We start from the raw sequence: 11,595 nt of genomic DNA, 5'->3' as shown, positions 1-11,595 counted from the left end.
TGTATCGACCTCTGAAACATTGTAATAGTAATTATTTTCTTACTCATGAGCAATGAAACTTAACTTCATAAAGTTGGTAAGTTTCATCGAGGAATCAATATCCAATAAGATAATATATTCTGTAGCAATAAAGAAATGATATTCATTCTCCTAGAAGATTACGTATTGAAAATTTCTGACAAATGATTGAATAGAGCAAGAACAATTTCTAGCTTTGCATAACCAGTGGTATTAAATATTGTTACAACTGTAATGTTAAATTTCTCCATGTATTATATATTCGATTGGAGTGAAGCAGCACGATACAGGTGAACTACATTTTATCTGGCTCACATTAGTTTTGTAGTATATTACTAGAACATAACCTAAAAGTTGATTACTAATTATCACATTATGCAACGATAAATCATTGTTTGAATTAAGGCTTTACTTTGTCTGCCACTTATATAAGGCATTAAAAGCAAACAGAAAAAGCAAATAATCTGAATAGAGATCAGATTCATTGAGCGTATACTAGAATAGCGATTTGCATGAAATTTTACTCACAAATTTCAAATCTGTGGTGGGATTCTTTCGGGTTTACTTGATACTCATTATCTAAACATTATGGCCCATATACTAATCAATTCACTGTCCAAATCTTACGATTTTTAGCTTCGGCTCGAGAGCGACACAAATTTTGAGAGGTATCTCAAAAATCTGTGAGATGCTGTAAGAATTTGTGCAATAAGCGCAATGAGGAATTTCTAGTCCCTAGAATAGTCCTCTGTGCTAGTAAGATCAAGTGAGAGTACTCTTTGGCTGTGTTCGAAAATTGACTGACAGTACTGTCAGCAATCTTTTATCTCTTTTGCGCTGCCGAGTTCATGGACAGCTCTGTCTCTGTCCTAGGGAATTTTTAGTACTGGCAGTCAATTTACGAACACGGCCTTTGACGATACTGAAAGGCTGTAAAAGAAACTAACGCTCGCTATCTCTATGAACCACTTGCAACAGCACCTGGTATACTAGGAATTTTGGCTACCGTATAGCCAAGTATAGCTACCTAGCTACCGTAGCGTCAACGAAGATCGAGTCACATAGAATCGTACGGCCTGCAGGCTATTTGAAGTAAGAAAAGTTGGGGTGCTCGGATGAGCTATTACCCCAACAGCTAGGTGTCACTAGTGGCGCCTTTGCTTGTGTGGCTCACGTACAGCGCTCTATACTAATGCGTACAGTGCCGGTGTGTTGGCTCCGACCGGCAAGTTGAGATGATCGCAGCTCTCTATTGTCGACCGACGGTAGAGTCATCTTACGGATTTACGAGTCGCGGAAAGTTTTGCTTCAAGCGGCCCATAACCGTACGCTTCTATGTGACTCGATCTTCGTTGGTAGCGTTGACTGAAGAAGATTGTAGACTGGATTTTCACGGGCGTCAAATCGAAGAAGCAGGGCTACGCTGTTGGGGATCAATGGAATCAATCAATCCCTGTTTTTGGTCGACCTCCTCGGCTCAGATGCGGTCCTGATACCAAGAGTAATTTTTCGTTTAAATTTCTCCGATTCGCCTAATTCTGAGTGGAAGTAGTAGCGTCAAATCTAGCGATCACATGCCTTGTACTGCCTCTGTCGTACGAAGATTTTAGCCCTGCCAGCGAATTTCGGAACACACCCATTATAATCTTCAGCAACGCTAACAGGTTTTCAATTCCTCCGCCTATGGAGCCGATGCCATGATTCACAGGAATTCTTGTGTTGTAAGTGTAGTGAGCCAAGTGATGCTTTCGTAGAGTGTTGGTGAGCGTTGAGATCGTTGGGCGTGGATGGGTGATGATGTTTGTTGTAAATCGTTACGCTCAAATCGGTTAATAATTTACTTGTGTGTTTTTACTCTTTATGATTTTACTTTATAAGCAATCGCGACATCATGGCACGAAATTTATCTTTTTTCGCATACACCATGTGTTACGTTCTTATTCACGGTAAGCTTGTAAAATCCTGTCTTCATTTCATTGTTGTCAAGCGCTTGATGATTATTTGCACGGTTGTTCATATGTAATTAATTCTCGAACAATTTCTACGTATTTATCATTCGTAATAATCTCAGTGTATCTAGCAATTTTCATCTCCATCGCGGAAATTTCGTTTTTGATTACAAATTTGCTTTGGAATTTCTCGTCGTATCGTATACTAATTTAGGTTATCCAAATCATTCTAAATTGAGAAGAACGCCTTTTTCAGTCTCGTTGCTTAATTCGCTGTCCTTCATCTTCCTTATCACATTTACCTTATGGTGCTTACTAGCGCATGTGTCAACGGTCTTGACAATAATTGTTCCATAGACAACATAATACTTATGTCAATCTTACATTTTGAACTTTAAAATGATGTTGATATTCACTTTAATTCCAGCCAGTTTATCAAGAGGTCAAGAGGAAAGATCATGCCATATTCCACTGGTTATCAGGGGTTCGTGGTTTTCTTGGGAAAATGGTGAAAAAACATTGACTGAAATTAATGCAGAAACTATGACCAATAAGGGTTTCTGTATTAATGCGCTATCAGAGTATCACGTCAACTATACATTCGTGTTTCAAAAGGATGTGTGTTACAACTGCGTCAAACTAGTCGTCAGAACTGTCAATGTCCTCGAAAAGCTGGAATGTACGTCGAAAGTAACTAACCTCCACTATCAAGAGTCTGAAGAGAGTATTAAAATCTACTCTTTCATTGTTGGAATGATTTCTCAAAGCTCTAAAATGACCTATGTGATCAAATATTTATATAGCAGCTCTCTAGTGAAGAAATTAGTCTAGTTATGTTGAAATAATCAGCTGCACTATAACAAAAAGTTTCCCAGCCACAGGTGCCACTTTTTGAACCGCTGAAAATTCTTAGTGTACCATTTACTTTTTACAGTATCATACTGCTTACTGTTTGGTTTAAGTTTGAAATACTTCTAATAGGCTCATTATAATTGAGGCGCATACAGGAAAAATGATGAATTTTTAAAGTCAATGACTGAATGAGAATGTTTTTGTTATAGAAAACAATTGTACAAATACTCTTAGCACTCGATATCCAAACATTATTTTGATTTTCTCTCCATTTTAGCAAGTTGTGTAAATTTACGTAATGGTGTCCAACCAACAGTGGAAAACGTATGCAGTGGACTGCGTCCAGATCAACAGTTGATCACATTATTTTCTGAAAACTACGTTCCAGTCAATTGTCGATCATCTCTTGAAGGTGTCTGGCAATTTGCTTATCAAGTGAGTGACCTTAATGCATAATATTAGTGTTAGTTACTGTCTGATATTTTTTTCACATCACTTAGTACTAGTCGTCCACAAATGCGATCAATTAGTGATAACGTTTTTTTTTGTTAACGTATTGTTTTGTTCCCATCTCGTAGAATCGATTCAGATTCACTGGAGAATGTAATCATCCAGATGCACAAATTCGTTCCTGCCAAACAGCTGGTACTCAGTTCTTGATTACAAATCAAAAGTTTACCATAAATTACAAACGATGTGACACATTAGAAGGAACTGAAGACGGATGTAAGTAATGAACTACATTTCAAAAGTATTTAATAAAAAAATGTATGAGGTGGAAAATAACGGACTGCTTGAGATGAACCGACTTGACTAGTGAAGGAGACAATGAACATTTATCCGACATTACTACAGTATAGAAACAATTCTATTTCTATATCGTTCTGTATTTGTTTTCATAACTAGTGGTGGAATACAGTTGTTTGGGTGACTGGTTTGTTGACAAGAATCATTTCTTTGCCGTCGCAAACACGAAGGAATCTCGAAAAGATGAAAAGTACAGATGTTTCCTGAAGAATCGTGATGATGACTTGTACATTGGTGTTTCTATAACTGCAGAGTGTAACACTCTAAAAACAGTTGAAAAAAGTCCTGAGCGTCTTCGTATAACGCCCGTTAAATCTGAAGTTGTCGACCCAGGATGTCGCTTACCTCAAAACATGTCTGGAGACTGGATAAACACTGCTAATATAGATGCAGATATTTTCATAAATGAGACCCACATAATAGAAACTTGGTATCCAGATGAAGGCCGTTTCAGGCGAACCATTTATGTATGTCGAGAACAAAGAGACACTAGAGTCATGATGGCAAGATTAACTGTGGATGGATGGTACTAAAACAAGAACTTTCAACTCTCATTAAGGTCTGAAGATAAACCGAAGATATTTATTAATTATTTATATCTGTTTTTTTATAGTCAGAAAGATTACGTTTGTTTTGACTTTGTTCCACAACATCATAACGTTATAAGATATCGGCGAGGTGTTGCTGTTATTAAAGATGACTTCCATACAGTATGTTCCTGGGTTCAATTTCCAAACAAGGAAGCATGGAAATACGACTTGTACCTCGGTAATAATATAGAAATTGAATAATGAATAGCTTAATTGACAATTACTTTACATTTTTTTTAAATCAACTTTTATTATTTCACTGAAACTAGCAGGTAATACTAGCAAGTAATACGTCTGGAAGGCTTTCAGAAAGTGAGCAAATGATAAAATATCTAGGAACATATTCGAAAGAGTTCCCTGCATAATCCTGCTAAGTTTCAATGTTTGGTTACCCCTTGGAACTTTTCCGCCTGTATTACCTGCTAGTTTCAGTGTCATAATTGTATCCCAAATTTAATTACACTTTGCTACAATACTGTTTAAATTACAGCAAAATATCCAGTACCAGTTAGATGCCCTGTAGCAGGAAAATATATGTTCACCCAAAAAGGAGATATTTTGTTCGAAACAAGAATCTTGGGAGGTGTGACACTCTCCCCGCGGCCGAATATTTATTGCAAACAAAATATATCAGATTTATCAGTGTGTGACACCGATCAAAAGGAAGTAGCTATTGACGAAACCTACTGCCTTTCAGTTGATCACTTGGGACGACCAGTTGATATTTACAGTAAGATTTATATAATTACCACGTTGTTTGGAAAGGTTATACACAGAAAGAAATTGAGTGAATTAATCCATTCACTGCTGTGCATAGGTACACCTGATTATAAAATGAAATGCATTGGCTACTGGAAAGAAAATTTGAAGTCATATTTAATTACATATGACGAATTGGATGCATTCAGTAAATATCGATGCTGGGTTTATCAAAGGGCAGATTTGAATCGTGTCTTGATGTCCCAAGCTCTTGGACCTTACTGTGACCTCAAACAAGATGTGACAAGTAGCACTCAGACCGAAGGTGCTGCCGTCGCTCTGCAGCTACAAGTAAGTTTCTGTCATCTTTATACCAGGAGAATTCTTGGAGGGTTAATGATGCAAACGCCTGACTGGCAGACAGGTAACCACAGTTACATCTTGAATGCAGTAAGTACATTTTAAACCCAGGTATAACAGTGGTTGTCTATCTGCCGGTGAGGAGTTCTTCACATCATTGAACCTCAAGGAATCCTCCAGGTAAGTACACTTTTAATCTGCATACTTGGTACCGTATGAAACTGCATTCTAAATGTTTTTTTCTCCTGGAGGAATACGAGCGTGAACGAGATCAATGTCCCATGCACTTTGATGATGGCAGCAATCCTTGGGTACAAACAGAAAATTATATTCAAGTTTTTCGTTATGATAATGGATCTCCGATTCTAAGTTCATCTACTGTGTTAGTCCTAGTCTTACTTGGGGCTCTCACGCAAATTTTCTAATGGAGGGTTGTCTGCTCATTTTTAATATGAAAAAGTATAAATACCTTGCGTTACTGCGAATAGATTGAGTACCTGCAATGATCGTGCTGTGTTCATAAGGTATCTCATATTCCGTGCTAATACTGTAGTTTTATCACACGACAATTAAGTCTGAAAATTGGAATCTCTGCAAGTATTTCCTTTGATATAAGACACATGGGATACTACTGTGTTATCTAATAATCCGTTGATGTATATATATATATATTAGGGTGCTTTTTTTTTGGACCATATTTTTTTTTTTCGGTCCCATCGTGAAATTTTGTTGGCAATACAACAAAAAAATTTCCCTGAAAGATTGAGCCCTTAATATTAATATTAAGTGCTCGCCCAAGGCATGTAAAGATTTCCCGCTTAAAATACACGTAAACTTCAATTTTTTTCTTTAAAACATCTACAGTTCAGAGGCATTCTATGGTGTAGTCTAAGACGTCAGTAGGTTTTCTTCGGAATGAAATGCTCTACAAAAGTGCTCATTGCGGTGAAGTCGTAACTCATACCGGCGAAGTCGTATGGGCCACCCAAACCCAATTTTTTCATGAAATTCTTGTCTTTTTGCCCGTATCTCGTAAATAACAAGAGCTACAAAAAAAAATATTCAACAAATTTGTAGGAAATTTAATTTCCTACAAAAAAGTTCCAGAAAACCAAATTGCTAACATCGATATTTATTGAGGTATTGGGCTTTTAAGGTGAGGAAGTATGGAATTTTCATGAATTATTGAGTTCAATTGTCGAATTGTTGATTGTCGAATATTTTTTTGTTTTGTAGCTCTTGTCATTACAATTACAATTCTTGTCATGACAATTACAATTCTTGTCATTACAATTACAAGAGCTACAAAACAAAAAAATATTCGACAATTGAACTCAATAATTTATGAAAATTCCATACTTCCTCACCTTAAAAGCCCAATATCTCAATAAATATCGATGTTAGCAATTTGGTTTTCTGGAACTTTTTTGTAGGAAATTAAATTTCCTACAAATATGTTGAATATTTTTTTTTGTAGCTCTTGTTATTTACGAGATACGGGCAAAAAGACAAGAATTTCATGAAAAAATTGGGTTTGGGTGGCCCGTACGACTTCGCCGGTATGAGTTACGACTTCACCGCAATGAGCACTTTTGTAGAGCATTTCATTCCGAAGAAAACCTACTGACGTCTTAGACTACACCATAGAATGCCTCTGAACTGTAGATGTTTTAAAGAAAAAAATTGAAGTTTACGTGTATTTTAAGCGGGAAATATTTACATGCCTTGGTGCTCGCCGCACTTAATATTAATATTAAGGGCTCAATCTTTCAGGGAATTTTTTTTGTTGTATTTCCAACAAAATTTCACGATGGGACCGAAAAAAAAAATATATAGTCCAAAAAAAAGCACCCTAATATGTATATATATATATATATGGAGGAAGTGTTGACAAATTTAAAAATATATCAGTATGTGGTTTAAGTTATGGGAATATATATATAAAATACTTATATAATATATATATATATATATATATATTCCCATAACTTAAACCACATACTGATATATTTTTAAATTTGTCAACACTTCCTACTGAAGAGTCAGCTTAATTTCGGCACTATTGGAAGCAAGATCAAGTTTGCGAACATGGCACTCTAATTAAGTCCTGATATACAGACAAAATTAGGATCAGAGTGTTAAGCTGTCTTGAACAAATCTGTTACCTGTTTAGGTAACATTAGAAATATCTATAATCACAAAGATTTCTGACTGCTTCACTATTATTTTTTATCTCGCTTATTGCAGCTAGTAATGTGTGTGTGTATTATACATAATTTACAAGTTGAGCTAGAAGCATCGCAGATGAGTAAATGCAGTCTATTTTATGTGTACGTTTGCTGTGACAGCAAATCATGTATCATATTTATTACAATTATCAATACATGTGCCGAAACATGGTAGCTAATCAATTCCGTCCATTATACCTGTTCATTGTTATGGCACATTATACAGTTGTCACATGTATTTAAGATATTTAAAAAATTTATTGATGAGTCGAAACGATTACGTAAGGCATAAAAGGATTTTATATTGTCGGCATTAATTTTTTAGAAAATAAATGACATATGTATTTAGTTTACACCATTTTTGTAACATTTATCACTAGTTTATTTTTAGCAGCTAAGTGCTTATCCGTCCATTATGAACTGTGGCAAGTAATAACTGCAACTGCCATTGAAACTGTCTATGCCCTAATATCTCACAATATGTGCATGAAGAAAGTTTTCAATATTATATACATTATACAAAGATGAATAAGTATTTTATATTATTCCTTAGCTTCGGCTTAGAATACAGTTTTTCTACTCTGTTAAAAACAAGATCTCCATGCCTACTACATTATTTTACTTTTCCCATTCATCAAATACTTTATATATGTAACGATATTTAAGATACAGTATATTATTACTGTAACAAGTTACTCATCGTTACATCTACCAGTTGACTCTTATATCAACAACAGAGTAACATCAGTTTTAAATTTACTCTGTGTAAGAGTACAGCTACAATTATGGCTATTTTAAATTTATTTGAACTACCGTAGCAATTATACATATGTATATATTGGTGAAATAACAAATAATTTTTAAAATAAAAAGTTTGTCTTAATTTTGTGCAACAGCATAATTGTAAGTGTGTTTATTTAGTCCAACTGACTTTCGGTATATCAAAGTGCTCTGTTAGACTGTCCAAATGCCTGTTGAATTCTTCTACACGTTGTTTGTGTGTCATTGATGCTTTTTGTTTGATCCGTTCCGTTTGCTGTAAATTGTATTATTTCAAACGTCAAGTTAATTATATATTCTTATGTAGTAGTGTTTCAACATGACTATCAATAAGCCCGACTAAAAATTTGATTTTGAAGTTCCTCAGTCTTCAGACTAATCTCAGTTAAAGCCAATGTTTGTGGTTTAAAATAATATGAATAAAATATTTACCATCTTCTCCTGCATCTTTTGGAAAGCCATTTCGGCCTTGGTTCGCTTGAGTTCAGCTGATTTTGGTTTTTCTTCCTCAATAATCTTTGCCATTTCTATCATCTTCTTCTCCGTTTCTTTTTTCTTCTTTTTTCTGAAATAGGTATTTATTATTAAAGATGTGCATGCGTGCTCGAATTTAATTACTTTTAGTAGGTAGCTTGACTAGTTGCATTGTGAAACGAAACATTAAAAGAAAAACCACAATTCAGTGATTGAAGAATATCTTCAATAGAGTAAAATTTGTAAAATATGATTAAATTAGTGCTGTATTATGGTTTACTGAATTTCAGAAAATCCCAAAGTTGTGAAATGATCACTAGTGATGAAAATACACCGTTACAATATCAATGTGAACCCTACCACATCCATTTCTGATACACTAAGGCAGTAAAACTGTATGCAACACATAACGAATACGGCAAGCAATCAATCGTTTACAAGGTTTCGTAATATTGTGTCACTGGACTTAGGTGCTACATGTCATGGGTATTTGACACAGTATAATGACAGAGTGGCCTCTGCACGTTCTTGAGATAATTTCATGCTACAAGTAGGTATTCTTCACTCTACCAAATGGTTATCCATGACAAATTTGGACTACTACCAGTACTACTAGGAAAATAAATTATAAACTTGCGAAAGATACGAATAACATATTTAGAAAACCCAATAGAAATAATGAACTAAAAAATATGAGAAAACGTGAATCTGGTATGCTTATTAAAATGTCAATAAATGGTAGTACTTCTTTATAGTTGCTGGGTCACATTTCAACTTCAAAGGCCCTTTGGCTACATGTGCGTATTCGTCAGTTGCCGAATTTTCCGACATTTCAATCTTCTGCCTTTCGAAGCACTGAAGAAGTTGCACAGTGTAACTAGTATTTTGGATAACCTAACACACGTTCCACTGACAGCCAACCGTGGATATACAGCAGGGTATGGACACTCAACAGTTTTTGAGGCAAATTATTCGTCGGTGTGGACTGGGCTATAGCCAACATAATAACAGTTTTCACTAACAAAATTATAGGAATTTCATATTTTTTCCCCCAATAGTTGGTACATGTTGATTACGACGACCTCTGTTGATACTTACAAACAATAATCAAACCTCCTTCAAACAGTTTATCATTAACATTAACTTCATACAAGCCAATTATCAAATCTCCAGAGGACGCCTCGATATGTCAGTGATACCACTTAAACTTAATATATGGGAATTTTACATCTTATTGTTGTGGTATGGCCCTGGTCCACTGCGCTTGAATAAGGAGTGGAGGGGAGGTCTAAGTGTCCATAACCTGGCCTACCCTACCCTACCCCCTACCCCCTACCCTACCCTACCCCACCCGACCCGACCTGACCCCACCCCGCCCCGCGGCCCGCTACTTCAACCGCTACCCCTACTCCTACTCCTACTCGTACTTCTACTCCTATTCATACTCCTACTCCTGCTTCTACTCCTACTCCTACTACTCCTACCTACCACCCCCTACTACCCTCGACCACCTCCGTCCTCCTCGTCCACTAAGTCCTCCTCCTCGTCTTTGTCCTTGTCCTCCTCTTCCGCCTTCTTCTTCTTCTCCAACCACGTCTTATTAACGCCAGCCACCGCCAACCACCTCCAACAACCACCGATAACCACATTGGATTATACCATGAACAGTAATAAATAGTTTCAGTATAAGAACACTCCAAAAATGTTGTGTATGGATTAATATAATTAATTAATTAATTAATAATGTAATAAATTTTACTAGCGCATTTACAGCTACTGGATATGTGCTTGCGCGAAAAATGAATTGAAATAATTCATTGTAAACATGACAAGTTTGAAATCTTTTAGATGAAATATAATTACAATTGCCATCAAATATTCTAAAAATGTTTTACTCACGGAGCACAAATCCTCGTCCTCTTCGTCCATCTTCTTCTCCTCCTTGTCCACGTTCGACCACCTCCAACCACCTCCAACAACCACCTATAACCACCTCGGGTTATACCTTGAACAGTAATAAATAGTTTCAGTATAAGAACACTCCAAAAATATTTTGTAAGGATTAATAAAATTAATTAATTAACTAATAATATAATAAATTTTATTAGCGCATTTATAGCTACTGAATATGTGCTTGCACGAAAAATGAATTGAAATAATTTATTATAAACATGACAAGTTTGAAATCTTTTAGATGAAATATAATTACAATTGGCATCAAATATTATAAAAATGTTTTACTCACCGAGCACAAATACTCGAGCTCCTCGTCCACCTTGTTCTCCTCGTCATCCTCGTCCTCCTCCTTGACCACCTTCGACCATCTCCAACCACCTCCAACGACCACCGCTAACGACCTCGGGTTATATCTCGAATACTAATAAATATTTTCAGTATTAGAACACATCAAAAATATTGTGTAAGAATTAGTATAATTTTTGTATCGACACATTTTACCAAGAAGATTATGAGAAAAGTATAAAAAGTTGTAGAAATTTGATTAGCGCTCTGACAGCTACTGAATTTGGGCTTGTGCGAAAATGAATTGCAATAATTTATTGCAAACATGAAACAGGAACCCCGGAGCGCTTGTCCTGGAAGTCAAGTTTCACCAGGTAGCGTACATTGAGCGCAGAAACTACGGAGTGGCTGTTCAGGAAGTCAAGCTTCACCAGGCAGTAGACCTTGAGCGCAGAAACTACGGAGCACTTGTCTTGAAAGTCAATTTTCACCAGGGGTCTACCTGGAGCGCAGGAACCACGGACCGCTTGGTCAAAAGTTACCACATTGAGAACTTGGACAGCCAGAACTACGGAGCGCTTGTCCTGGAAGTCGAGT

General features: G+C 36.1%; 2 protein-coding genes across 4 annotated transcripts; one reads left to right on the top strand and one right to left on the bottom strand.

Moving 5' to 3' along the window:
* Window positions 1-1,410: 1,410 nt before the first annotated feature.
* LOC124179758 lies at window positions 1,411-5,942 on the top strand. Of its 3 annotated transcripts, none has more exons than XM_046564473.1 (9): window positions 1,411-1,739; window positions 2,395-2,646; window positions 3,097-3,254; window positions 3,398-3,545; window positions 3,726-4,152; window positions 4,240-4,394; window positions 4,707-4,946; window positions 5,034-5,266; window positions 5,527-5,942. In XM_046564473.1, exons 2-9 carry the CDS (start codon window positions 2,511-2,513, stop codon window positions 5,698-5,700), a joined length of 1,671 nt encoding a protein of 556 aa, XP_046420429.1. In that variant the 5' UTR covers window positions 1,411-1,739; window positions 2,395-2,510; the 3' UTR covers window positions 5,701-5,942. The 3 variants fall into 3 exon arrangements, with proteins under 3 accessions (XP_046420429.1, XP_046420428.1, XP_046420430.1); XM_046564472.1 differs by lacking the exon at window positions 1,411-1,739 and adding an exon at window positions 1,751-1,964; XM_046564474.1 differs by lacking the exon at window positions 1,411-1,739 and having other exon boundaries at window positions 2,544-2,657.
* Window positions 5,943-7,513: 1,571 nt separating this feature from the next.
* LOC124179760 (protein FAM32A) lies at window positions 7,514-9,706 on the bottom strand. The gene is made up of 3 exons (XM_046564475.1): window positions 9,503-9,706; window positions 8,716-8,848; window positions 7,514-8,539 (listed from the first exon to the last, which is right to left on the bottom strand). Exons 1-3 carry the CDS (start codon window positions 9,586-9,588, stop codon window positions 8,417-8,419), a joined length of 342 nt encoding a protein of 113 aa, XP_046420431.1. The 5' UTR covers window positions 9,589-9,706; the 3' UTR covers window positions 7,514-8,416.
* Between the last annotated feature and the right edge of the window lie 1,889 nt (window positions 9,707-11,595).

Source organism: Neodiprion fabricii, chromosome 4 (genome assembly GCF_021155785.1).
Source record: "Neodiprion fabricii isolate iyNeoFabr1 chromosome 4, iyNeoFabr1.1, whole genome shotgun sequence".
Lineage (NCBI taxonomy): Eukaryota > Metazoa > Arthropoda > Insecta > Hymenoptera > Diprionidae > Neodiprion > Neodiprion fabricii.
This window is presented reverse-complemented; position numbering and strand designations above follow the sequence as displayed.

Excerpts from the sequence above, each read along its gene's own strand:
- LOC124179758 (XM_046564472.1), top strand. The coding sequence starts at position 1,910 with ATGGCACGAAATTTATCTTTTTTCGCATACACCATGTGTTACGTTCTT. Across the intron at positions 3,255-3,397 it reads TCTGGCAATTTGCTTATCAA|AATCGATTCAGATTCACTGG; the intron begins GTGAGTGACCTT and ends CCCATCTCGTAG. Across the intron at positions 4,153-4,239 it reads AGATTAACTGTGGATGGATG|TCAGAAAGATTACGTTTGTT; the intron begins GTACTAAAACAA and ends GTTTTTTTATAG.
- LOC124179760 (XM_046564475.1), bottom strand. The coding sequence starts at position 9,588 with ATGTCGGAAAATTCGGCAACTGACGAATACGCACATGTAGCCAAAGGG. Across the intron at positions 8,849-9,502 it reads GACCCAGCAACTATAAAGAA|AAAAAAGAAGAAAAAAGAAA; the intron begins GTACTACCATTT and ends TACCTATTTCAG. Across the intron at positions 8,540-8,715 it reads AAAAGATGCAGGAGAAGATG|CAAACGGAACGGATCAAACA; the intron begins GTAAATATTTTA and ends TACAATTTACAG.